The sequence below is a fragment of the Lissotriton vulgaris genome, chromosome 7 (genome assembly GCF_964263255.1).
Source record: "Lissotriton vulgaris chromosome 7, aLisVul1.2, whole genome shotgun sequence".
Taxonomy (NCBI): Eukaryota; Metazoa; Chordata; class Amphibia; order Caudata; family Salamandridae; genus Lissotriton; species Lissotriton vulgaris.
The window spans coordinates 1,135,199,712-1,135,227,082 of record NC_141695.1 but is presented as its reverse complement, the minus strand read 5'-3'; the positions used below and the strand labels follow the sequence as shown (position 1 = coordinate 1,135,227,082).

Sequence of the window (27,371 nt, the reverse complement as noted above, 5' to 3'; positions counted from 1 at the left end):
TGTGGGGTTCATACAAAGTTTATCACTGCACTTAATGAATTTCTAGCACTGAAATATTAAAATTGTACTGTAAAAAATGCTAAAAAATGCCATATAAAAAATGGTTTCTTGCTTTGAGTCATGAAAGCGAAAATAAATAGAAAAAAATTGATGAATAATATGTCTGCCTGAGTACTTTATATAAGTGTTACATCCTTTGAAATGTTTAGATTTATTCATTTTTGGAAAGTAAATAGGTCAGATTAGAGGTACTTTTCTGTAGTTTGTGTCCTCCACGACTGTCCCAGTTTCCGAGCGTTTTAGCTTGGGGTTTCAGTTTTAGGTCGAGACTAGCGTAGGCTGTGCTTGCGCAGTCTCGCTTCCAGACTTCATGTCTCAGAGTAGCGAGGGTAAACCCCGCCCCTCTTCTCCATTGGCTGGCCTCCTAAACGGCGGCCAGCCATTGGAGAAGAGGTCTCTGTGACATCATTGTCTCGCTGTAAGCCTCGTCCTTTTCGGATTGAGGGGCGTGTTTTTTTCTTTTCTTTCTCTCCTCAAAAAACACACCCCTCAATCCGAAAAGGCCCTGGCTTACAGACTTCTGCGTGAGCCTACCCAATGCTTGTTTGGACAGCCTCGAAGGACACTGGTCGGCCGTCTTGACTGTTTATCATGAATTCCCTCCGAGCTGTAATGAGGCCACCGCCTGCCCCTCCTCCCCCCCTCCCACCCGAGCTCTGCTGCCTCCCAGGCTCGGACAGGAGGCAGACCGCTCCCACCACGCCGTTGATTTATTAGCGCTTGTTTTTCCCAAATGCTGGCAGGTAATTGTTCTTCCTTCCAGTCCTTCATCTCCTCCCTTTTCCTTCTCTCTTCATTTCTGTAATCCTCCCCACACTCTTTCTATTTTTCTTCCTGTTTCTTTTTCTAGCTTACACTTTTAGTCTCCTGCGTACGTTTTTGACAGTCAATATCAGTTTCTTAGCTCGCGTTGGTTCTTACCTGGAGAGATGCCAGTCGTCTGGCTCTGTGTGTGTAACTTCCTGTCCTTCCCAGTGAGGGGTACGGGGAAGGCGGGAGCTTTACTTTCGCCTCCTGTCCCAGTGTTTTCTTTTACTTGGCTCGCTCACACTTTGTCTTTCCTCTCTCTGGGAGCTGGTGCAGCGGTAAGGTAAGGGGAGGGGCGAGCGGTACTACACGCAGAGCTTTTATTTTTCAGACTCAGAAAAACAGGATCAGCACATCTGGATGGAGGCCTGAGCGGGAGGAGGGAGGACAGAGCCCCTCTCAAGGGGCCAGTCTTCCCCAGGCACAGACTGAGTTCACGTTTCTGCTCTCCAGACTGAAGGCCCACACACACTGGAGAGGAAGGCGCCCCCCACACACTCCAGAAAACCTGGAACCCCGATCTAAGCAATCATCTTATAGTTCTCTTATCTTTTAATGCAGCGTAGAGAGCGAGAGCAAGGGAAGGCCAGACTCCGTTTAAAAGTGAAAGTAACCTAGTCGGAGTGACACACAAGGTGCCCTTCTCCCCACTTCTAACCTGCTTTGTTGAGTCGTGGTTGTGCTGATCCTGAACTTCTGCACCTTGCTGTTTGTGACATACACCATGCTGGCAGTGACATGTATTTCTTATTAACTCCTTTACTGTTCATCTTGTTTACCTGGGTAATTATCATTGACCAATTATATTGTACGGTCCTAAAATCTGTCCTGTTACAACTGTCAATGCGTGAATCGACTTCAGCGTCTTGTTGCCTCACTCTGAACAGCGCTAGGACACCCGGCTGCGTGTGTGTACAGTTAATACACTGAAGCCCTAGTATGTGTGCAATGTACCGGGGAAGACACAGGGCCAACTCTAACCCACCCAATGTTTTCTTCTTCTTTTTTGTCTGGCTTGATAGCGCAGCTGTCTGCGCGGCCTATTGTCAACAATTGATTGAAATGTACACAGTGTGGACTTTGGATGCTACTACAGGAGTACATTTCTCTCACCTCATCCAACTCCACACTCCAACTCCACCCTCCAACTCCACCCTCACCATAAAACTCCACACTCACCCTACCCTCCACTACTACTACTCTCTCTACTACTCACTTTCTACTACTCTACTCACACTCTACTAATCACTCTCTATCTACTACTCACTATCTACAACTCTACTAACTCTATACTACTCGCTCTACTACTCAACTCACCACTACTCTCTACTACTCATTCTCTACTACTCATTCTCTACTACTCTTAAATGACTATACTACTCGCTCTATCTACTACTAACTCTACTACAACTATTCACTACTCACATTTGCGAGAGATTAAGCTATTGTCATTGTAAATAGTAATGCCATTTGTTTATCTGTTTTCAAAAACAACACATAGAGAAAAAATTTGTCATTTACAATGCCAACAGCTCTAACTTTTGTAAAGGTGAGACCGTTGCATTGTAAATGCTTGTTCTGTTACTGTTCGGGCAACAGATGCTTCCGTTCCTGAAGTGTAGGGTGGGGGTGGGGGGTGGGAAGGGTTGGAGCCTTTGCTCCGGTTAGTTTTGTTTTTCAGTGCTATGTTTTTTTGCACCATTTTTGTTCCAATACAATTGGGAGAACACATCCTGCACACTGCCACGCTACCCTGTCCACGGACTCTGGGTGGGAGTCATCACACCTCTAGTGTCCCAGCTAAGCTGCCCCGCGGCCCGGCTCCCCCCATGGCCGCCTTCTCCTTGACGATTCTAACACGCTCTCATCGCTTCGCTTAATGTCCTGAAATGTTAACGGCCTGCTGGACAAAATCAAGCGCGCAGCCGTCCTGCGATACGCCCAGCGACAGGAGATAGACATACTCATGCTTCAGAAAACCCATCTACTAGGCCAGCGTTTTCCCTTCCTTGCCCGCTATGGTTATGGCGCTATTTGGCATTCTGGGTTTGGTAGAGGGGTGGCCATTCTGGTGCGTTGTACTCTTCCTCTAGTGGCGGGTAGGGTGACACACGACCCTCAGGAATGCTTTATCCTGTTGGAAGGGACCCTTGGGGATCGCCCGATTAACTTGCTGTCTGTCTATTCCCCTCCTGCCTTGCTGGCCCCTACACTCCGCGGACTTACCCCACTGATTGCGGCTTTGCCCCTTGGACTGACCGTGGTGGGGGCGACTTCAACAGCGTCATGGACCCTGGCCTCGACACTGCATCCCCCTCCCTCTACTTCCAGGACTGCTCAGTCCGGTCTTCTCTCCTCATGGACGGCCAGCTTGGGGCTCGAAGACGCCTGGAGACTGTGGCATCCGACTGCCAGGCAATAAAACCACACTTATGCCTCTCACCAAACCCACGCACGCCTCGACTATACTTTCCTGCCGGCTCAGGACTGCCGATCGCTCCAGGCAATCTCTAGTCTCCCGTAGGGCCTCTCGGACCATTCCCCAGTGCTACTTCATGTGGGGCCCTTCCCCCATCCTCCCGACCGCTTTGGCGCCTCAAAGCCTGGTTCCTCCAGGACGAGAGGTTCAGGGACCGCGTTGGTGCTTAATTCTCCTCCTATTTAACTATTAACCAGGGCTCCGTGTCCTCCTTTCGCACCCTTTAGGAGGCTGGTAAGGCCACCATTAAGGGGTTCACCAAGGGCCAGTTGAAACTCACTCGTGCAGCGCATGACTCCCAGCTCACGCGTTTGGAGGCGCAGGCCGCCCTGCTTGAGGCACTGAACCCTCGACGATGGATCCGATGCCCAGGAACGGAGACTGGCATTCCTCCGAGATGAAATGAGACAGACCTCTCTGGAAGCTGCCAAGCTTCTTCGGCGTTCGTCCGTAGCTAGAGTGTATGGCTGGGGAGACAAAAATGGGAAGCTCCTCCACCGCCTCGCCACCTACCCTATGGCCAACCGTATCATACCCGAGATGACAGACGCAGTTGGAACGCTTCACCGTGCCCCAGTAGCGGTTGCCCTATGCTTTGCCTCCTACTACCCTGCCCTTTAAGCGGCTGGAAGGACCCCTGGGCTGGACGGTCTCCCCTTGGAGTTTTATTCATCCTTTCACAATACAGTGCTTCCACCACTTGTGGAGATGTACAAGGAAGTGGCGTAGTGTGGCTCATTTCGGCCAGAGACGGATCTCGCTACTATCGTAGTGATACCTAAGTCCCAGCCCCCCTCGAAGTGCTGCTCAGACTTTCGTCCCATTTCGCTCATTAATAAGGAACTTAAGATTTTCGCTTCCGTACTGGCCGATCGCATACAGGCGCACTTAAGCCAGTTTGTCCACCCTGACCAATGCGGCTTCATGCTTCTCCGAGGGACTAGACACGGTCTCCGACGCCTTCATCTTGCCCTTGAGAACCAACACCTGCTTACTCCATACTTGTCCCTTCTCCTTATTGATTTTGAGAAGGCCGTTGACTGGAGCTACTTGGATGCAGTGTTGGAGCAGATGGGGTTTGGCACTCCTTTCCGTCACTTGGTGAGGCTACTCTTATCACCGTCCTCGGGCACAGGTCCTCGTTAACGGCGCTCTCTCCTGCCCCTTCCCCGTTGGATGGGGTACGCGGCAGGGATGCTCCCTCTCCCCGATCCTTTTCGCTCTGGCTGTGGAGCTGTTTGCGTGCCTTGTCCGCAGTGACCATTCCTTGACTGGCTGGAGGTGGCTCGGCCTAGCGGAGGATAAAATTGCGTTGTACGCGGATGATGTGTTGCTGTTCCTGGCGGACCCAGCCTGATCGGGACCTCGCTGCCTTCGGGTACTGGCTACTTTTGAACGGGCCTCCGGCTTGTGGCTAAACCCGGCCAAGTCCGTCCTTGTCCCCTTACACTTATCGCGCAAGTGTTTTGACTGGCAGTCGACGATTCTGCTTCGGCGGCTGTCTTTCAAGTATCTGGGGATCTGGGTTTCCCTCCTCCCTGACCTTGCATGGGAACTCAATGTTACCCCGCTGGTTAGGCGGGTCCGCGCTGACCTCCTTAAATGGCGCACAATACCCCTCAACCCTCTAGGCAGGAATGCCCTGTACAAAATGATGATCTTGCCCTGTTTTTTGTACATGCTCCAGAACACTCACCTCTCCTTTGCCAGATCTTGGTTCCGTGACATGGACGGTATGGCCATTAAATTCCTTTGGGGGGGTTGGAGGTCCAGGCTTGCCCTGGCCCAATGATGAATCCCACCTTTTTATGGAGGTCTCGGAATGACGAACCTTTACCTCTACTTCCTAGCGACTCGTCTCCTCACGATTCATGACTGATTCAATGGCGGCTGGTCCTACCCGGCGTATCGCTTGGAACTTCACATCTTGGGTTTCTCCTCTATCGATGGGATGCTTTATGGGACCACAATTCCCCGAACTCTTCCCGAGGTCACACGTGGCGTATTCCTGGCCTGGCGTGCATCACTTTGTCATACTCAATGGGGAGGCAGGCTGACTAGCTACACTCCCTTGTGGTGTGGCACTAGGCTTCGTGACGTCACTTCCCTGTCAGGATTCCGGCAGTGGGATCTCATTGGAGTAACCTTGTTGGGCAACGTCTGGCGTGGTACTCACATCCGATCCTTTCAGGACTTACAGACCAGACACTCCCTCCATCCCTCTCAATTCTTTCTATATTTGCAAATACGTCTCGCCCTTCACTCTCACATTATGGATGGCACGTCCCTGCCCGAATATAGCCCGCCCGAGGCGCAAGTTCTGACTGGGGATTTGGGGAGCGGTGCCGTCTCTCGGATTTATCGTTCCCTCACTAACAATACCCCTAATTCCCTTTCCCTACTCCGCGAGAAGTGGGAGGGTGGGATTGGGGCTCTGGAGGATGAGGATTGGCGGAACGCCCTGATGGCCCCCAGGACGATTGCGGTATTGGCGAGACTTCGCCTGGTCCAAGTCTACTTCCTGCATGCTGCATACCTCACACCTCTGCATATCCACCGCGCTGGGCTTCCGCCTGACTCTCACTGCCCCCGCTGCTCCCAACCCCACTCAGATTTTTACCATATGGTTTGTCGTGTGCTGTGATTCAGAGATATTGGAAATCCTTAACACTGACGGGGGTCCTGGGCTGGGACGTGCCTCTTGATCCCATCCATGTTCTGCTGGACGTCACAGATGGATTGGACGGCTCCAGGGCTGAGAAGCTCTTCGTCAACACGGCATTGGTGGTCGCCAAGAGGGACATCCCGCGCATTGGCTGGACAACGCTTCTCCCACTCTAGGACGCTGGCGTCGGGGGGTGGGGTGGATTGGTGCGCTACGCAGGAACTTCCTTTATATGTAGCCAGGGCGTGCCCTGAGAAATTTCGCCGCATGTGGGGTAAATGGGTCGGGGTACTCGATGATTGAGATGGCGTGGTCCGCTCTTCGGATTCATGTGGATAAGCTATTGTTGATTTCTTTATGCAATCTTGCTGTCACTGTGATGTGTTTTCTCCCTATTTTGAAAATATGGCTCTGCATGGTGCTGTTGATTGTTTCATCCAAAACTCAATAAAATTGGTTGTAAAATAAAATTTAATTACACTGTAGTACACTGTTTGTGAAGTGCAGTACAGTATATTTTGAATTTTTTAAAATTTAAAATATATATATATTTTTAAGTACCGTCGTTTTTCCTAGGAAGCACCTCAATAAAGTTGTAGCAGGTGGGAGAAAAATCTAAAGGCCCTAACCCAGAGCACAGGCAAAGTGTACTTTCAATAACATGGCTGCCTTTAACTTTTGTAAAGGCAGTCATTAGCCAATCACATAATGCCTTGTCATCGGCATGTACTGCGGTAGTTTCACAAAACTACGGCAACAACAGATATCACTAAGTTAGAATATCTCAAAACTTAAATACTTACCTGTACTACCCAAAAAGATTATCTGTACACCATAGTCTATAATCCTGCCAAATTTCTTGTAACTCTGACTGTGCCTTTGCCCGCTATGCGTGAGTACGACATCTATGGAATATGGATTGGGGGGCGAAAACGCTTTTTGGGCTCCCCCCTTTTTTTCCATCACACACCCTTGAAAAATCTCCAGGAAACTTTCCATTGTCGGCCAATGTAGCACAAGCTATAAATCCAGAAAGTTAGGTGGAGATTCATCAAACGGGCGCAAAGTTATTAGTGAGCACAAATCAGAGCCATTCTTATCTCTGGGCATCCTAACTATAGCTACAAAGTGGTTACCGCCACTCTGTAATTAATATTATATATATATATATATATATATATATATATATATATACACACATATATATATATCGTCCCCACAGAGTCTTATGCAAAATAGTAGAAGTTTATTAGTGAACACCAACACAGTGTGAACAAAAATTAAGTACAATTTTATACGGCCAACATGGATTGGCTCCACGCCTTTAACTGATATATATATATATATATATCAGCAATTTTTTTTTGCCTCAACTCAAGCCACTTGCGACGGCGGGCCGTAGAGGGTCAGCGACGCCCAATATTCCACAATCTCCGTAGTTTCACGTGTTCCCTTGAACAAAACCACGATCCACGGCACCACAACTGCTTTCAAAAAATTTATTGAGAAGGCAACCCTCTACACGTTTCGGAAACACACAGTTCCCTTGTTCACGAGTGACGGGCTGTATTTCAACAGTGATTTAAATAAAACATGTGACTCGTGAAAGAATAAAGAGTGAAGACAGACCTCTGCCAGCATTTCATGTTGCACATTCATCATTACATTATTGACAATTTGCATTGAGCATCAAGGCAAGAGTGACTCATCGTAATTGGCAATAAAACTTCAAAACAAAATAGAAACATTTAGTTGTTTTTAGGCACCTTAAACTAGCCCGTTGTGCTCTACGCATCTCGCGCATTTCAAATGAAACTTTATATTTCCCCCGCACATGAATGACTAAGGCTGTGTGTCACCGTGCATTTACAGTACTAATGAAATTCTATGGTTCCACGGGATACCAATTCTTGCGAAGGGGGGAATGATGCTGTCTAATGTGACAACAATTCTGCGCCAGTGCGCCTAGTTACGACTTCATCAGAATGTTTTTTTTTTTAATCAAGGAACGGGCTAAAGTCATAAGGACCATTATATATTTATCCGCAAGAAATGAAACAAGCATTTACAATGCAACGGTTTCGCTTTTGTGAAAGTTAGAGCTTTTATTATTGTTTTTGACAAATTCGTTTATATATCTTATAGAAATGTATTGAGTAAATGGCACAGCCTTTTCCGGACATATATTATTCACTGGCGGAGAAAGGAGTATCCAGGCCCCGCCCTTTACGAACTCGCCCCTATCTCCGCGGTGTTCAATGTAAGCAGGAAACTGGCGTCACCTAACGTAAGATCACTCGAGTCACTCTGAATCTGCACTCTGAATCTGCACTCTGAATCTGCACGCTGCCCTCACCAAGCACCAGAATGGTTCCATAACACGAGAGAGAATCATGCCTCACCAATTTGGAAATCACTGTAGGGTGAACACAGTTTAGCTGTCTGTCACAGTTCTTTAGGCAGTGTGATTAACTTCGAAGTAGCCCTTTTTCATCAATAAGGATCGTCGCAATCCCAAACATGTCTTCTTGGGCTGTGGGATAAAGCACATTGCCTTATACGGATCTCAAAATAGACCATACCTTCTTAGGGACTTAAACTTCCATGCAATCGCTATTCTCAGTAAAACTGGATTTCAGAATCAAATAGTCTCTAAGTTTATCATACGCCTCAAGCATACTCAAGTTTGAAGGTTCGTGGGGAGAGATGACATTGCTTAGTTCCGAAGCATTAATAGGGGGCCTTTTATACAGGTAAAGTGCACACTCAAGTATCAACAAGATTTAACTCTCAACCATATGTGGCTTTCATGCCCAGCACCACACTGGAGTTGCACCACTCTTCAGCATCGGTGCACTTTCACCATAGAACATTAGCAATTGCAAAATAATTGTCCTGTGTATGCAGAAATAGGCAAGACATGCCATTATTTCGACATCTGTGTTGCAGTAAACTCATTTCAAGCTTTTTTAAGCAGCAAGCACACCATTTACCCTAATCTGTTGAGAGTCAAAAAAACATGAAGTATGCGGGCACAACAATTCCAATGTTCTCACATTTTTTCTCTCTCAGTTAAGCTTTTCTTTCCAAAGTCAGAGTAATTGTGTTAAAAGTGATTAGAAGCACATGAACACATGATTTCCTACACAGTATTCTTAGATTGAGCATATTACAATAATTATTATAGGAGACAGTGCACGCCTGGATTTTTGTACAGATGAATAAGTAGCTTATCGCGTCAGTATGAGGACTGCACCTTAGTATTTCATCCCAGTGCCACAGTAAATACCCCTCCTACGTCACACTGCCCCGCACTTCCGGTGGGTACCACTGGGACGTCATGCCAGGCCTCTGCCAGCACCAACAATGCAAGATGGCTCCCATGACATCACTGCACTCCTCTGCTTCCAACGGGGTTTCCCCACCTCCCCAAGACCCCTTCCTGACATTGTTCCAGGGTGTCGCTGCCTGGCAGAGCGCTTTCATTTCTGCTTTTAAACACGCGTTGTTAAGAGAGGTGTGGAGGAACATTGGGTGATTAGACGAGGATCCTCTGAAAGGCCGGTAGGGCTGGGGCAGATGGGTGAGGGGATGAAGATGGCAGTAACCAGGTTGTCCGGATTATGCCGGTGGATATAACTGTGGAGGTTTTATCACCCAGATCGAGACTGTCAAACGACCTTTTCTGGACTGACTGAGGGAGATCTCAGCCTTGAATCAGAGACTTTTTAAGAGATTGAGGAAGCTCCATACACCCTGCAAATCAGAGGGTCTCTACAGCACCGGGAAGGTATAACCACCCGGTAAGCACAAGCCTATCAGAGACCTTCTAATGGGCCAGGGGCCCTTCTGTTCTCAGATCGCTCACCTCTCTCTCCACACCTTGCTCGTCTTCCCCGCCTCTGGGTCCCTTCACCCCAGCCCTCCCTCACCTATTCCATGCGGTCTCCCAGGGCAGGAAACGTGGTTCTACCTCGCACTAAATTTATCCAAAAATAAATACATCTGTTCCTTTTGCACCCCACAGCGACAAGCCTCCGTCTGTGCCCCCGACACCCCCTCGCGCCCACAGGCAGCCCGTGGCCACATGAAAGGACAGACGTACGGCTGCAGGCCAGCGGGGCGGCCTTTCATCTCAGGCGAGCCAGAGATGCCCTGTGCGGACAGGTCTCTGGAGCACACCGGGGGCAGCCCGAGCTCACCCCTCCAGCCAGCGCTCCTCCGCCGCCCATCAGCCTCTCCGTCCCTCGTCACCATGTCCCCAGACCAGCCTCTAGCGTCCACGCTTCGTCTTCCCTCCAGCCCGTCCACCATCCCCGCCTACAGCTTCTCTCCCCTCCAACCTTCGACGTCTCTGGCCCTCCAGTCTCTCCACCATCCCCGCCTACAGCTTCTCCCCCCTCCAGCCCATCAGACACGAAGACTACAGCCCTCCCCATTCCCTGAAGAAGCTCGCTCAGCCCGTTCCGATGGAGGTGGGGAAGGCGCGTCAACCGCAGAGACACACAAATACATAAAACAAACAGGGAGACGACATGAGACACGGGGTACACGTACAAAGGGAAAACATACCGTGGAAAGCTAAACATGTAGAACACGGGGCATGTAGAGAACAGCAACGAGACACGCAAAGACGTAAAACAAACAGGGAGACGACAGACGGTGTACACGTACAAAAGGAAAACATTTTAAAAACAAAATGCTGCTTACCTGATCGCAAATAAAAACAACTTCCTGACAACTTAAATCTCGCAAACCACTCCGGCTAAAGGCACTTCGAAAAAGACGAAAACATCAAGGGGGGGGTTGAAAAAAACACCCACCCACCGCCGCATGACGTTCTACAAGGGGCGGAGAGGGAAAAAATCGTCGGAACGCCCACGAATCGCCTCGCACAATGACGGGCGCCTCTCTCTTCCAATGGCTAGCCTCCATTTATGGAGCTAGCCAATGGAAGACAGAGGCGGGACAAAGCCCACAATCTATTCTCATAAGATTTCGCCTGCGCGAAACACTGCTGCGCAGCTTTCGACAGGCGAAACCTAAACAGCAGCATTTAAAGCCAATTTAAGTCTGAACAGCCGATGTTCAGCCGAGGCCGGGATTCAAACCAGATGGTACACGGGTGACAAGTGTAGCACCAGGGAACATCACCTCCCTGAAAGCTTGGCTTGTTTTTGGCGCGAGGCCCCCAGAAGCCCACGAGCTGAGCCACAGCCACGAGTCTAGCTCCAGCCTGGGGAGAGAGGGAGGGAGGGAGAGAGGGAGGAAGGGAGAGGAGCAGGGGTGACGGCAAAGGGAGCGAAAGTCACTGTATGAAAAGTGCCTTGAACCGAGATTATGCGAGAGAGTAGTAAAGAGACTGGAACAGACAATGAGAACTTCAGAGAGAAAGACAGACTTTGAGAGAAAAGTGAGAGAAAGAGACACTGTTAGAGATAGTTGAAGCTGAGAAAGACAGTTACGAAGTGTAGGAAAAGAGAGAGAAATGATGACAGCGACTGGGAGAAGGGCTGACGGGCTGGGAGTGACGGCCCTGTGACAGTGTGAATGTGATGCGGGTTGACAGGCGCCGCGCGTGCTCAGGCCTGGGATGATATTCCTGCCATTTGCTGCTATGATGGTGCAGGGGAGGGAGTGCAGAGTCAGTGCGATTGCCGCAAAGCAGTCCGTGCAAGGAGGGCCACGGAGGCACAGCAAAAAGTGATGGCAGAAGATAACGGGAGGCAATGAGACTGGATACATGCTGTACTCAAGAGCATTGTGATGCAATGCACCAAAATGCAAACCTATTTCCACTGTAAGATAAATGTATTAAATACAAAATAAAGGAAGTAGCACCTATTTTAGAACGGAAGTAATGAGTACATGGATAAACTAAAGAGAAGAAAGACAGTACATGGCATTCAAGGCAGAATGGTGTGCTTATTTAGAACTTTTATAAAGCACCAAGTATTGGCTTACAATTGCTTCAGTCGTAATGGGTTTAGCACATGGACAAAATGATGCCAGTGTTCAGTCAGGCAGGGTCTGATATTCACAGATTCAGACATCCAAGCTGTACAAATTGCAAATAAAAATCCAGCCTAAACAGTTTGGATTTGCTTTGATTTGTGGTAGAGCCCGCCTACACATTCCACAGGCCTAGTATTTGTGAAGAGCTTGGGGTTTCATGTCGAAGCAATCAATAACGGTCAAGGAGTTTTAAGTCTACGTGGCATTTTGTAAGTAATGTTAATCTGTTACAAAATAACATACAGGCTTGGTAGAGCACAGATCTCTTTTGCAGGTTTCAGTGGGTATTCTGTAACTGGATTGCATGCAGTGGTTGGCTGATGGCACAATGGAGTGATTTGAGAATGAGCTTTTGCATTCTTGCTTTATGGAATGGTCAGAGTGGTGTGTTATTTAAAAGATCTAGAGACAGAAAATGTCTGGTACTTGTGGTAATCCTCATTTCCTTTAGACTCTGCTTATGTGTTACATTCAAGCTAGTGGCAAATGGTGTCTACATTTTCAGCAAACATGTGAAGTTTTTTCCTGTTCTGAGTTGGAAGCCACCAGTTGAGGAAAAAATGGAACAAGAAAGGATGAAAGTAACCGGTATGAAGATAACCAGTGAGTACATGGCAAAAGATCCAGTGCTTGAAAGCCATGCACTGTTTATTTCCTACCGTAGGAAGTCCAGCCCCCTACATGTTGGAGGTTCTGCCTGTGGTGAGTAGCAGTGTGCGGTTGCTGAGAAGCCGTGGTTTAACCACTGCCACTCAAGGACCAGAGTGAAAGTGGTATCTGACTACCATCCAGGATTAAGGAATGCGATCCCTTCTCTACCTGTTCTTAAAACCTGATCTGACCAGCGTCTGCAGCTCACAAACCTGGTAATTAATTTTTTTAATACGCTAAGCTGCAAGACACACTTTTGCAGTTTTGGACACTTTGGTCTAAAAGTGCAATCCAACTCTTCTCGCGCTACAATTATATAGGATGCACAAAAGCGGGTTTCATAAATAGCTGTGGATTTCCCGACATTAGGAAGCTTAGCTGAGCGACCTTGCATGTATCTGAGCCTGTTCGCGCTGCCTTTTCCTTGTCCCATCTTTGTAGTTTGAGCTGTGCTCATAAGTGTGTTTATATGTTGGCTTAAGGTGCATGGCCGGCACATTTATAAACTAAGCTGTGAATTAGGAAAAGGTATTTGTTATTGAGCAAGGCCCAATATTTCTGCGGCGAAGCAAAACATACTACAAAACGAAACACTGCAACAAGTTTAAAAGTGGCAAAAACTCCTGGTACAAAAAGGCTTAACAGTTGTCTGATATGTGGACGTCGCCCACAATAAGTTATTACTTTTTAAAGTACCCATAAACGGAGTGATGTTAGAGAGAACAAGCGCGTGTGCTAAAAGTTAATAAAAAAAATAATGCTGAGGTTGTACGGATTAAAAAAATCGAACGGCTAAAAATGAATGCTCTGTGTGAGCATGAAGCACCCGGGACTTGGGGGGGGGGGGGGGGGGGGGGGGAATATAAAACAGATGTGGCCATGAAACTCAGCGCATGGCATAGGTGCTCACATGATGTTATATGGAAATGTGCTTCGTTTGTACAGTTTACGAACTGCTTACTCAGTTACGTACCAAGGCTCCAACATCAAAACGCGGTGCACTCGAAGACTGCATCTAAATACACATGCAGTTAACTGTGTGCTAATGTGCTCAGTATCAAAAGAAGTGATACCATATCGATCAGCATCAAAAGAGAGTGTACCGGGCTCAACGGTCATGCTGAATGCTTACCAGCAATCCGTCAGCCATAAACTCAAAATCGCGGTGCCGATGTTACCAAAGGAAGTGACTTGAACGTGTTTCACATCCTCTTTGGTTGCGAGGATTTAAAGAGATAAATCGTGCTGTGATTACATGAGTGACTAATAAAGTTGTGATTGCAAAGCATTTGCCACGCTCTGAAAGGTAAACAAACGGCGGAGGCAGCGGGATCACTCATGGGGGGGTGGTATCTGCTGCACAGAGGGTTTATTGAAACAGCAGGCGGCAGTACTAAGAACTAGAAACAAGCATTTACTATGCCAGAGACACGAACAGCGGGAGGGGGGGGAACGGGCACACGGACAGCGGGAGGGGGGGCGGGGACGGGCACACATGGACAGCGGGAGGGGGGGCGGGGACGGGCACACATGGACAGCGGGAGGGGGGGCGGGGACGGGCACACATGGACAGCGGGAGGGGGGCGGTAACGGGCACACGGACAGCGGGAGGGGGGGCGGGGGAAGACAGGACAGCAAGCACTCACCAAGGACGACGACTTCCGTCGGCGGAATGACAAAAAAAACCTCCCCAAAAAATAAAAAAACACGCCCACAGCCGCATGACGTAGCGAAAAGCCTAAAAATCGCCGGAACGCCCACGAATCTGCTCGCAGAATGACGAGCAGATCTCTCTTCCAATGGCTAGCCTCCATTTATGGAGCTAGCCAATGGAAAGAGAAGGCGGAACAAAGCCACACAGTGAAAGTCATTAGATTTCGCCTGCGCGAAAGGCTGCTTGCGCAGCTTTCGACAGGCGAAACCTAAAAAGGGGGGTTTGTTACCACCCATATTGCCAAACGAATGTCTTTTTTAACGCCGCACTACTTCTATCAATAAACTTAGTCCAGAGCTTGTCATCCCAGATTTCATGCGCTGGCAGGCCTGCAGAAAACACATACAGTAAGGCAGAGTCACAAAAAAGCTATAATAAAATTAAAAAAGACATACATTATGCAAAAACTTAAATAGCGATTCTTATCATGAAATACTTCAGACTTAACTACTATATTCACAAAATTGCTTCAAAGGGCTATGGCCCGTACCAATGTGTTTTACCATCTAGCCCAGGTGGACTGACAGTTCCTCATCAATATTGTGCCCAAAAGGTTGTGTGGTTTGGTACTCTATTATTAACTAGATTCAAGGCGTCTTAACTCTAGTAACCTGTTGCCACCTCGTTCTCTCACAGGGATAGTGTCAAGGACACAGAATGAGAGAAGGCTTGTATTCTATTTGTGTGCTTCCTTGAAGTGTGTGGCTTTAGGGTACTGTTTGTCTTCTTTTGTGATGGCCCTCAGGTGTTCCAGGACCCTCTTTTTGGCCGGATGTATAGTGCTGCCAATATAGAACTTGTCACATGGACATTTTAGGGCATAAACTGCGTAATCGGTGTTGCAGCTTACATATTTTTTAATCAGATATGGTTTATTGTTAGGGGAAAGTTTTACCTGTTTACAGTTTTTACTGTATTTGCACGCTTAGCATTTTTGACAGGTGAAAAAGCCACAGACCGGATTAATCATTTTAGGTGTTTGTGGGATGGTACTCGGACACAGAGTATCTTTCAATGATTTGGCCTTGCAATAGGTTACCTGTGGGTAGCTTTTTAACACCTTAGCCAGGTCCTTATCTGTCTTAAGGATTGGCCAGTATTTCTGTAAGCTCTCCCTCACATCATAGGCCTGGTTGGAATAGGTGGTGATGAATCTGATTTTCATTTCCCTCTCCTTTTCTTCAGTTTGCACCGTTTCGATTTTGATCAGATCTTTACGTGATCGATTCTCAGTTTCAGCACAAGCTTTTGTAATGTCTTTCTGACAGTACCCTCTCTCAAGGAATCTTAGAATCATTGTTTCCTTCTCCCTTTCATAACTTTCCATGCTGCTACAATTTCATTTTGCTCGTAGTTGTTCTCCAAGCGGGATACTAGGTATCGGGCTCATCGGGTGGCAACTTTCTGCATGGAGCAGGCTATTTCCAGTGGTCTCCTTTCGGTATAAACTGCTCTCTATTCTTTGGCCTGTCACTTCCAACTTCAGATCAAGCAACTCAATTTTCTCCTTATCAATCTTACTACTGAACTTCAAGTTCAAAGTGTTTTCGTTGATTAGTTCTACAAACTGATTGGCTTGGTCTATGCTTCCATTCCAGACGCCAAATAGGTCGTCTTCGTATCTTACCCACCTGACTACACATTCCCTATACAGTGGGACTGCGATGGCAAACCGCTCCTCCCACCAACCGAGATACCGCGAAGCTGGGAGCAAAACAAGTTCCCATCGCAGTCCCAAGTATCTGACAGTATATTGCCTTATCAAAGATAAAAACGTTTTGTGTCAGGCACTTGTACATCATATCGATGATCATTTCTGTATGGAATAGGTATGAAATAGACCTCGTTTTCAAAAAATGGCGGCAGGCCTTTATCCCTGCCTCGTGGGGAATTCACGTATATAGACTCGTCACATCAAGAGTCATCAACATGTAATTACTTTCCCACTCAATGTCCTCAATCAGTCTTAAAAAGTCACCAGAATCTTTTATGAATGATGGAAGCTGTTGTACCAGTGGCTGCAGATAAAAGTCAACATAACGTGAGGTATGTTCAAAGCAACTTCCCCTTGATGACACGATCGCTCTCCCGGGGGGATTGATGGCATTTTTATGCAGTTTAAGGAGAAGGTAAAAAGCCGGGAGCTTGGGATATTTACAATAGAGGAACTCAAATTCCTCCTTCTCAAGTAGTCCTTGATCTTTCCATTCTCCCAATTGATTCTAGTATTCTTTGATTGACTGTTCATATTTCACTTTTAAATATTTCATAGTTGTCTTTGTTGTACAGCTGGTAGTGTCCTTCACGCAGGTACATTTCTTTAGAAAGGACCACTACGTTGCCACCTTTGTCCGATTTTTTTCACAACAATGTTATTGTTTTTAAGGGATTCAATAGCCTTTATGTGTGCTTTGCTATGTTACATCTTTTAAAATGCAGCTTACATTACCCTCTTCCCAAAGACCTCTATCGCATCATTGCTTATTTGTGGAAGAAACAAAGATTTTGGTCTAAAGCCACTTGCTTGGCCTAGATCTAATCTAATGTCATCATTAATTAAGTTAAGATAGGGGTCATCCTTGCATTCTACATCCTCTTGTAATTGGTGAGTGTTGTGTAGCAATGGAATAGCGTTAATACTGAGGGCACTTACTGTAGGTGGTCTAGTAGCTTTATCAATGGACACTTTGGTGGCAAACCATTTTTAAGTTTATATATATATATATTATACGTTTCCTGATTGATACCAAATAAACGCAAACTCTGGACTTGAATTAAAGTGAATATTTATTCAAGAACACCAGCATTTCTAGTGTACTAGTATTTAATTTCTGTATGTTCCTTTTTTCACATTGATGCAGTAGCAAGTATTTGGTGGGTCCTGACAAAGGCACTAGACCGAATGATGTCTGAGTGTGCCGAAACATGTTGACCACTTTGTAATCTCAGACAGCTATTTGGTTAAACTGTCTTTTGTACTGTTTTTAATTTGAATTGAGGGAGACAATAATAAATATAGGGTCTGTCGCAACTCAATTTTAACTTCATGTTTTATACACAAAACCATAGAAATGAAGCAGTTCTAAATATCTCAAGTTACTAGAAATCGTGCCATAAAGTAACTTTAACTCACACCTTCGCCATGCACTGCTAATTATCCTACATATTACATCACTCGTGACATCTTCTATATCCTCATTGATGATCAATGTGCATGGCTGGGGCGATGGTTATAGTTACTTCAGGTCACAAGTTATAGCTACTTGAGATAACTAGAACTGCTAAATTCCTATTGTTTTTTGTCTAAAATCTGAAGCGAACTATAAAGTCACTGTAACCTTCTTTTTTAAATTGATAAAACGCTGACCAAACTATATGTGTGTGTATCAAATATGGTTGGGATCTCCTTATTGAATAAATGCCAATTCAAGATCTTGCCTTTGTTAGGCTTGATCTGAAAGACACAAGGATACCAAACGTATGAGCAGAGATTAGTTTAAAAAGTTACTGCAGTCTGGAAAACTAAGAAACTAGATAATCACTGTGGTAACTTTTTTCCTACTCTTCCATTTTTTAGATTAACCTGATCTTTTTTACAATGGTATGTAGAATATGCGATTAGTTAGCACTTGCTTTTTGATCCTCGTGTACCCTGTGACAGAAGAGCCTTGTGGGGAGCTTAAAACAAAACTGTGGCAAGGAATTTAAAATTGAGGAAAAGGCTCTTTGATTGAGTTGTTGGTACTAGGTGTGTGTTCGCATTAAGCTTACCATGCAATCAGTGAAACTATGTCAATGATGTAATTATTAATGACTGATAATGAAGTTTGAAAGGTTGTTTTCTTTCTCTGTTGACATGCAGCAAGGACATACGGGCGAAGGCGAGGTAACCACAATATTACTTTTTTTCGTGTAGTACTTTGTCAAAATAGCCATTAGTCATGTACACTGCAATTTGTAGAGTATGAATTGCGGATCCTTCGCAACTGTATTGATAATAAATTTCACGAGATATTGCGTGTACTATATTCTTTAATTGCCAGGATATAAAATGATTTCAAGGAACCTTCTACTTATTCCTACGCCATTTTGTCAGACCTAAAATCGGAACATTTGATGATTGAGCTTTTCAGTTTAGAGTGGTTTTCTATTCATTACTGGCACTTAATAAATGGACCAAATTGGTGGCAGTGGGTAATGTAAATGTGCATTAAGAGCGATTGCAGTTCTCATTCTCTATCAACCCTCACAACATATTGCGTCCTAAAAACGACTTTCAAATCATCCGAATGTCTGGGTGATCCTGTACTCTTAACCTCGACTTCCAGTCTCCGACCAGTCATGCCCAGAAAACTCACAGCTTTTTTTATGCTGATCAGTGAGGATTCAGTGTTGTCCAAGGTTCATCATTTACACTTTTTGCTCACCAAAGTTTAGTCCTTTGACTCTCTCTCCTTCATGTTAGGGATTTTGTTTCTTGACTTCTTTCTATTGACTGGATACAGATATAACTTGGATTTCTGCTACCAATGTCATTCATGAATTGTTTTAAGCAGTGTTGTCAATGTAACAAGCCGACCTTGGAGACTGACTCACACAAAGCCTGAATTTCTTATCTGATATATCGGCATCTGATTAATTCTGGTGTAAAATCTCAGGAACCAATCTTCTCTTTATGTTGAGGTAGGCATCGGTAAATAAAGTGACCCTGGACATATAGTGCAACAGAAGATGCCACATCTGATTAAGAATGATTTTGGAGCAGCTGAGATCAGTAATTTTTGATTAATGATATCTGCCATTCCAGGGCCTTTCACCGCCTAGTTAGTAGAGAGGAGTTCAAGGCACAGACACAAACAGGCTTGATGCTTCTATAATTTTTTCCCTGAACCGTTTCCCCCAAAAAGTCTCATTTTGGCTCATTTGGTTAGGTCTCTCATTTTGAAGAATAATCTACACACCCTCCAGTATCCTTGTAGCTGTGGTAATGGGGGTTGCTGATTCTGCTACTTAGGGTAGATAATCCTGAAAACATATAGTCTTACTCTTGATTATTCAAATGGGCTAGTGAGCAGGACTTCTGCACCGTAATTGTACTATAGCCTATTTTTAACGAGTCTTTCCCCTGTGCTATAAAACAGAAAAAGCTGAAAAAGGATAAAGAAGTTTAAATAGGTGCTAATAAATGCTGAGCCATATGCTAAAAAGGTTAGCATGACGAAACAATTCTGTCTGTTTCCAGAAGATGTTTCCCAACCATCTTTACCACTTCTCCTTGAATCCATGTGTACACACAGGAATTTTTGATTCATTTTTAGTGTAGAATTAATGCATTACTTGGTACCACCTGGTGAAGTTTTTGATTTTCCTTATGAAAGTTTGAATATGCAGCCATGTTATTACTTAAGACGATTTTTACATGTTGCCTAGTTTAGAACAGTATCAAGTATTACTCCCCTGTTAATTCTATGAATTTCAGGGAAGCCCTTCCTGGCGTTTATACTTGGCTCTCTGATGTTAGGCAGTGATATACTGTACACGTTGAGGGAGTTTTGTACTCCTCAAATGCCATTTAATTGAGAAAATGGTACCTTGTCAATCTTACCGCAAGCACAGCTTTAAAGCCTGCCACTGCAAATCCTTTTTTTGCAGATGGCCCTCCTATGAGAGCATACTTTGTCTTACTTGTCTTTGCTAATTGATCAGTTCCTAGCTTTAATAAAACATGCTGCATTTTGAGCCTTCTATAGCCAAAGTGTCAAATACAAAATGTAATACTTAAAAGAATGACTACTTTCGGTTTATGGGCTGTTTACAGAACCGATCTTCCAACGTCACAGCGACGAGGGAACAGTTAAAGATCAACCTCCTTCATTCTGAGGCGTTAGATAAGGAAACAAGTGCATAGGATCACAATGGAAAAGAGTCTTAAGAAAATCTGTCTCCATTCTTGTGACATATTCATTTGGCCATTGTCGTAACATAATAATCTATGCAGAAATGGGGCAATCGCACTAAGTTTTCAAAATTTCTACCACTTATGCTGAAGAGTTGTTTTATTTTTTAGTTCATTGAGGGGATGTAATCCTGTAGTAACTTCAAATTAGCAAAGCCCTAAAAAAAATCAGGCCAAGCTGTGACTGCATGTATTGCTTCTCGTTTCCCAACTGACAATACGATCCAGTATTAGATCATGGATTTTCCATTTGACTGATTTTTTTCCCACAACCTTCTGCAGATGCTGTTTTTCAGACATATAAAGTGGAATTCAGAGATCCAAGTCTTTGAGTGCCAATTCTTCATTTTGTCAGCATGAAGTTTCTTAGCAGCCATCTTAGGTGTTTTTACTTAAAATGTTAGACAACACGCAAAGGTAACAATTACAACAAGTATAGATTTCGACGTTCAATCTCCTGGAATAACCATCACCTCAGCTCAGGTAACTCAGGCTGACTTCCCTTTAGCGATGCGGTCATTTCCAATTTCCATTTAATAGCGTGCATCCCAAGTTCAAGTCCTGGTATCTTCTTTTTTCCATCACTGACCTGTTTGTGACCCAAGACTTTTCAAGGCATAATGTAGTTTTTCTTCTCAACCTTCCTTTTCTCTCTCTTCTACCAAGATACCCCATGTCCTTTGAGACATCCTGGTAAACATACAAAAGCTTCTTCTTCTAGTGTTGCAGTAAATGAGCAAGATCTGGAGTTCACTAATGTTATTGTGCAGAAGACAATCATCTGGATGATTCACAATACTTGGAATCTGGTAAACCTTCTCAAAGTGAAAAGCTCATGCTGGCTGTGCCTCAAATGTTGGAGATCTTGCAGACTGAGGACTCAGTGACATCTGTGATTCTGTAACTTGCCTATTGTCTTAAACCAATCATAGAACATCATCGGTTCTTAAGTACTGCCATTAGATGTGAACACCATCTCTTCAGATGTCCAGAGTACTGCCTAAATTGATCTGAGAGGGCCACAGAATGTTATTTTATTTGTTGCATCTTATCTAAAGGACAGCTGCCTCAAGCTTAACTCAGACAAGACCGAAGTCCTCATCCTGGGCTCCACCCCTCCGCCTGGACCGACTCCTGGTGGCTAACAGCGCTTGAAAACACACCCACGGACCATGCACGAATCCTTGGTATCATCCTGGACTCCTCGCTCTCAACAAGCCACCAAATGAACGCAGTTTCGTTGCCATGATTCCACATGCTCCCCAAGTAAAATCTTCAAGTGAATCCCCACAGAGTCCAGGAAAACCATCACCCATGCATTCGTCAGCAGCAGACTCTACTACGGAACCCCACTCTATGCCGGCATCGCCCAGAAACTCCTAAAGAAACTGCAGACCATCCAGAACGCCTCGACCAGACTCATCCTGAGCCTCCTATACCACAGGCACATTACTGGCCACCTGAGAGACCTTCACTCGCCACCTATCAACAAAAGAATTACCTTTAGGCTCTTCACGCTTGCTTATAAAGCTCTCCACTACTCCTAACCTGCATATATCAACCACTGCCTCTTCTTCTACACTCCCACCAGACATCTCCGCTCCGCCCAACTGGCCCTAGCCACCATCCCCACAGATGTGCTGGAAGAAGATCCTTCTACCTCGCTGTGAGGACCTGAAACTTCTTGCCTCTGCACCTTAGGCAGTCATCATCGCTGCCGCAAAGGAGAGGAAGGACCTCAAAACCTGGCTCATATACTGAACTGCAGATCCACTCCCTACCCCCAATCCAACCCCCACAACCACTCGGCACCTTGAGACCCTTACTGGTAAGTAGTTGCGCTTTATAAAAAACTGATTGATTGATCTTCATGTTAAAGGGTTCTCGTTTCTCCTGCTTTGATGATTGGTTGGTGAAGGTTCAGTTTGCATGTTGAAATCCATGTATCATTTGCGACACTTCACAACCTGAGCATTTCAATAAATAAGACTAAATATCTCTTTCCAAAACAGTGGTGCAAGTTTATAAGGACCCTGATTGATTCTTCAGTTCGCTTAGTTATTCCACCTTCAAAGATATGTCTGCTTGGAACCAGAGGGTATATCTCTCTGCACCTTACGGTTATCATTGATGTGATGTTTCTAAAGACTGATGGCCCTATGCATCTATGTGTTCCCTCCTACAAGGTTGCAGAAAAAGACTTTTCAACGACATCGGACTCTTAACTGTGATCATTCTCTAGAGTTTAAATCAATGAAGACGTACTGCAGTCTATATTCTTGTAGAGTCCCCAGTTTTGATAGACACCTGAGGTGTGTATCTGCTTCATCCTAAAACTATGCAGATTTAGATGTTTTCAGAACAATTACAATGCAAATGGCGAGCACTCTACAAAGGCAATCGGTTTCACAACATGAAAAGACAGTCAATAGGATTCGCCTATGCAAGATCGATTGGCTTTGTCGGTGTTTTTTTAGACATGTTGTACAGCACTTGCAGGATCGTGCTGCCAGTGGGAGGACATTAGCCTTGGACAGGAAGCTGTACTTCACCCATGCACCATGGCAGAGACAAAATATTGAATAAGCAGCAGGGAGTAGGAGGCGAGCAGGAGGCAGTGACCAATAGGAATCAAGGAAACAAGAGTGCTGTCAAAGCATACCAATGGGAAATGATAGTGGCTCTAAGCCTGTTTTTAATTTTTTGTATTTGTTTACATAAGATTTTACTAACAGGGCATGCCCACTGTCATAAGCGAAACATTAAATGTGAGGACAATGAAAAATCTTATAGGTTGCAGTAGTTTGGGATTTCCGCAAATAGTGGGGTTTATTTGTTGTTGTTTTTTTCTTTCCTCCTCAAACTCCAAATGTTTGAAATTCGCCACAAGCTTGGGAGTAGAAAATTCACCTCTGGGAATATTCACTTGCTGGACTTGGGGGATTTACTTTAGGACTTTACTCTGATTGTTCATCCACCGTATTCTGCAAAAATTCAGTTACTCCTCCCATTCCAGAATGATTCTAACTGCTACATTTCCACATCATTACATTTGATTTATGCTGTTCTCTCGAAAGACAGCTTCCTACTCCCTCGGGTTCGAGATTTTAGTTGAGGACTGAGGGTGGCCCTTCACCGCTTCCTATTCCTTGTATTTTTTTCAGTTCAAAGAAATAACATAAAACAGGATTTGAGTGATTGGTTTCTTTTTTTTCTGTACCTTAGAGTAACTACTCCAGTCCATAGTCCTTATCTCCCGGTTAAACAGGTTAAGCACGCACATAAAATTGTAGATGATTTATAAAAGCAACATTTTGCCACACACGGCTGTCTGGGAATGTAAAAGTTTTCAATATAATTCCTGTTAATTACAGTATATTTGTAACGTTCTAAACGTAATTTTGAGTACGAAATGAATGGGTGTCCTCTTCTCAAATGCAAAAACAATTGATGGTGTGAATGTAGAACAATGTCAGGGAGGGAGGGAATATCTTGCAAACACGCATTTCGAGAACACTAACAAGCAAAAAATTCTGCGAAACCGCGGAACGCAGAATTTTTGGGCAATTCCGCGTTCTCAGCGGAACTCGAAATTACCCAAAATTCTGCAAATTCGGCGAACGGAACGGAATTTACCGCCCAGGCCTACTAATTTGCTTGAGACTCGCTGAGCGCTTCATTACTCAGCATTACTGAAATGAGGATCAGAAAATTACTATTGCTTAAGCACGTACTGACATTCCTGTTTGATGCTTGCAGAATTCCAGTCACTGTTCTGTGATAGAAACTTCCTGTTGATGATGTCATTTTATGTTGGATTGGTGAAGTTTAAAATTATGTTTATGAGCTTGAGATGAAGTGTTAGCCGCCCCCCCCCCCCCCCTAAAGCTTAATTATTGCTAAAATTCAGAATTGGAGGACCATGAAGTTTAGCCACATGGCCAGTCTTACTAAGATTTCAATAGTGTTGTTCCAAAACCAACACCGTTAACCATCCCAGCTCTAGAATGTTACTGTGGGATCCTGATAGTCCCTTTTATAGCACCCAAAACTTTGCTTTACACATGCAGCAGTGGGTTCAGCATTTTCTTCTGTTTTCGGTTATTTGTAACAGCACCCTGAAAATGTTACTCTCTCCAGCCCTCATCACACCTCTACTCCAACACCATGATATTTCTTGTTCTCGCAATGAACAGTACCACGAGTCTTGATGCTTATTAAGAATTATCATTGAAGATCAAGTAATTTTTAAAAGTGACATAGGTTAATTAGGATCTCTAGTCTCTAACTCCAAAATTTCTTAAAAAGCACAAAAAGGCAACATACAAATGCATTACAATATTTATCCGTCAGTATCAAATACATTTTCTTGAAATGGAAGGCTATACCCCGCACACTCTTTTCGTCTTCAAACAGTGGTGCCCCCAAAGCACTTTATCTAGCATCTGCTTAATTCATGATCTTGTAAGAACGACAGCCTTCTACTTTTCTTCAGCTAAGTAGGATACTCCTGTGGCGGTTTAATTGTTTGAAAGAAATATCACAACTGTATTGTGGGAAATGACCATGAGCTTTTCCTGAAGGGGAAAGTAATGTTCGAGGCATATGAGCTGTAGATCCTATACTTATGCATAGATCGCCATCAGGTGTAGTACTCGGATGTTTGCACTTTGTTCTCGTCTTGGAAGAAGTCTTTGTAGTCACAAGGTAGGTGACTCCTCCTTAGGACCATGGTCCACATGGGCATCAACACCATCTCCGGATTGTTTTTTTTCCGCCATCTGGTTCAGATGTGATTTGCTGCCCTCCTGGTCGGTGTCGATTTCGAACCCCCATCCGACACACAATCCCTCTCCACTCAACGGTATTGTCTTGATCGTGTTTCCCTTTCGACATGCATCTTTAAAAACAAACTCCTCGATCTTTGACGCAGGCCATTGGGCCTATCCGCGCGGACCACGCCTGCAGTCAATGGAAAGGACTCCTTTAAAAAAATGCTAAGTTGCCACACACAGACTTGCACGCGGTTTGTATTCTCTGCCTCTCCCCTGGGCATGAAGACAGAAACTGCAAGGCCTGTGCATTGTTATGGTTGAAGAAAACCATCCGTGACCATCTGGCTCAATGTCACAAAATGTCTTGCAGAAGCAGCTCGATTCCGGCCATCTTCGGGGCAGATCCCAGTTTCCAGCCAGAGCAACAAGGTGGTGAAGAAGACGTCTCCGTGGCCGACAACTCCGACGTCGAAGAAGAGACCATCACCCCTGCTCAGCGGTCCATGAGTACCGAAACCCCCCATACTAAAACCCAAACCTAAGCCTCCTATAGCACCCTCGTCCTCTGGTAGACACCGCCAACATGGCTCAGACGCCCCGCCCTCGGGCCCAGCTATGAAACCCAAAGATAAGCCTTCCGGCTCTGGCTCGAGCTTGCCCCTTTCCGGTGCCGAAAAGTCATCTTTGGCATTAAAGCACAAGACCAAAGATGTGCCACGCCCTTCTTCGTTGGCACCGAAGGCAGCCTCGACGCCGAAGCCCTCTGCGTCAAAACATACCAAGGGACAAACATTTGGAGCAGAAAACAACTTCGGAGCCATAAAGTCTCGGAGCCACAAACTCCTATAACAAAACCTAAGGAGTCCAAGACCCCACAAAAAACCTCAAACACTCGGTCCAAAGAGCTTTCTGACTCAAAATCTTTGACCCCGAAAAAGGACATAACCACACAGTCTGTGCCTGAGTTTTCAGATCCAAAACAAAAAAATCTTTTAATTGATCCAAAGTCGTCACCAAGCCTCCAAAAAAGAGGTAACTGGACACTTCAGAAGAATCTGAAATACCCTTAAAACGAAAGATCAGTACTAACACCTCTCCACCTCCTCCAACTGATCCAAATCTCTTGATTCCTCCACCACACTCCCCACAGCATACTTTTTCATTTCACACACTAGATGATGGCGATGATCATACTGATGGGGGTGGGCATATAGATCCACATGGGTATGATGATGATGCACATACCATCTCACACACCGAAGACCCTTGGGATGACTACAACACAGATCCCGACCCACATAATGACCCGGATCTTTATCCATCTAGGCCATCACCGCCAGATGACAATATTGAGTTTGCGCAATTAATCAATAGGGCTGCCCAATATCACAGGGTAAAATTACATTCTGATCCCTTAGAGGAAGATTTCTTGCTTGAAACGTTTGCACCCTCGCAAAAATCCACGCACACCAGACGTTTTTAAGGTCCCTGTCAGAACCAGGATTCTCAATATTAGGATAGACTATAAGTATAAGGCAGCTCCCCAATGACCCAGCTTACATTAAAGGTCAGGTCCTTTTGGATTCTCTTGCGGTGTCTAATGCACGCAAGAGGGTAAACTCAAAATGCAGGCGACACCCTTTCTCCTGATAAGGAGTCCAAGTTAATAGACGCATCTGCTAAATGTATTTGCTCTACAGGCCGCAAATCATTAGAGCATTGCCAATGCCCAAGCTTTATTGGCCAGGTACGACTGGGCTCATTATGACTAGCTTGAACAGCTCATGCAACACCTTCCTGACTGGTACAAACAAAACAAAAGCGACCTTATACAAGAGGGGAAATTGATCACAAACACCTCAATTAAATGTGCGCTTGACGTGGCTGATAACGCATCTCGTGCCATTAACACCAGCATTGCATTGCGCAGGCACGCTTGGCTCCGGATTCAAGCAGGAGGTGCAATCTGCAATTCTTAATCAGCCATTTGATCAAGAGCATCTTTTCGTACCCTCAGTCGACACATCTTTAGAAAAGATGTAAAAAGATACGACACTGCTAAGTCCATGGGGCCTTTCAATTGCCTTCCCCTAGAGGTTCTTTTCGCCGCTCCTTCTACAGGGGTGGTTCCAAAACCGTTGGCTCAGAAAAGCCCTCTTTTTCTTATAAAAGCCCCACTCAAGTCTTCCAAAGGATACTTTCGCTGAGGCTACAGAGGCAACAATGGTAGGGGAAGAGGTCTCAGCAAC

General features: G+C 45.2%; 1 protein-coding gene across 2 annotated transcripts in view; it reads left to right on the top strand.

Moving 5' to 3' along the window:
* CPEB4 (cytoplasmic polyadenylation element binding protein 4) overlaps positions 1-27,371 on the top strand; it is a 388,153-nt gene that overhangs the window by 185,835 nt on the left and 174,947 nt on the right. Inside the window, exon 4 of one of the 2 annotated variants that reach the window (XM_086931573.1) lies at positions 18,254-18,277. The exons of the other annotated variant lie outside the window; for it this stretch is intronic. Within the exon in view, the coding sequence (XP_086787699.1) occupies positions 18,254-18,277 (24 nt within the window). The remainder of the gene's footprint in view (positions 1-18,253; positions 18,278-27,371) is intronic. 2 annotated transcript variants of the gene reach the window in all.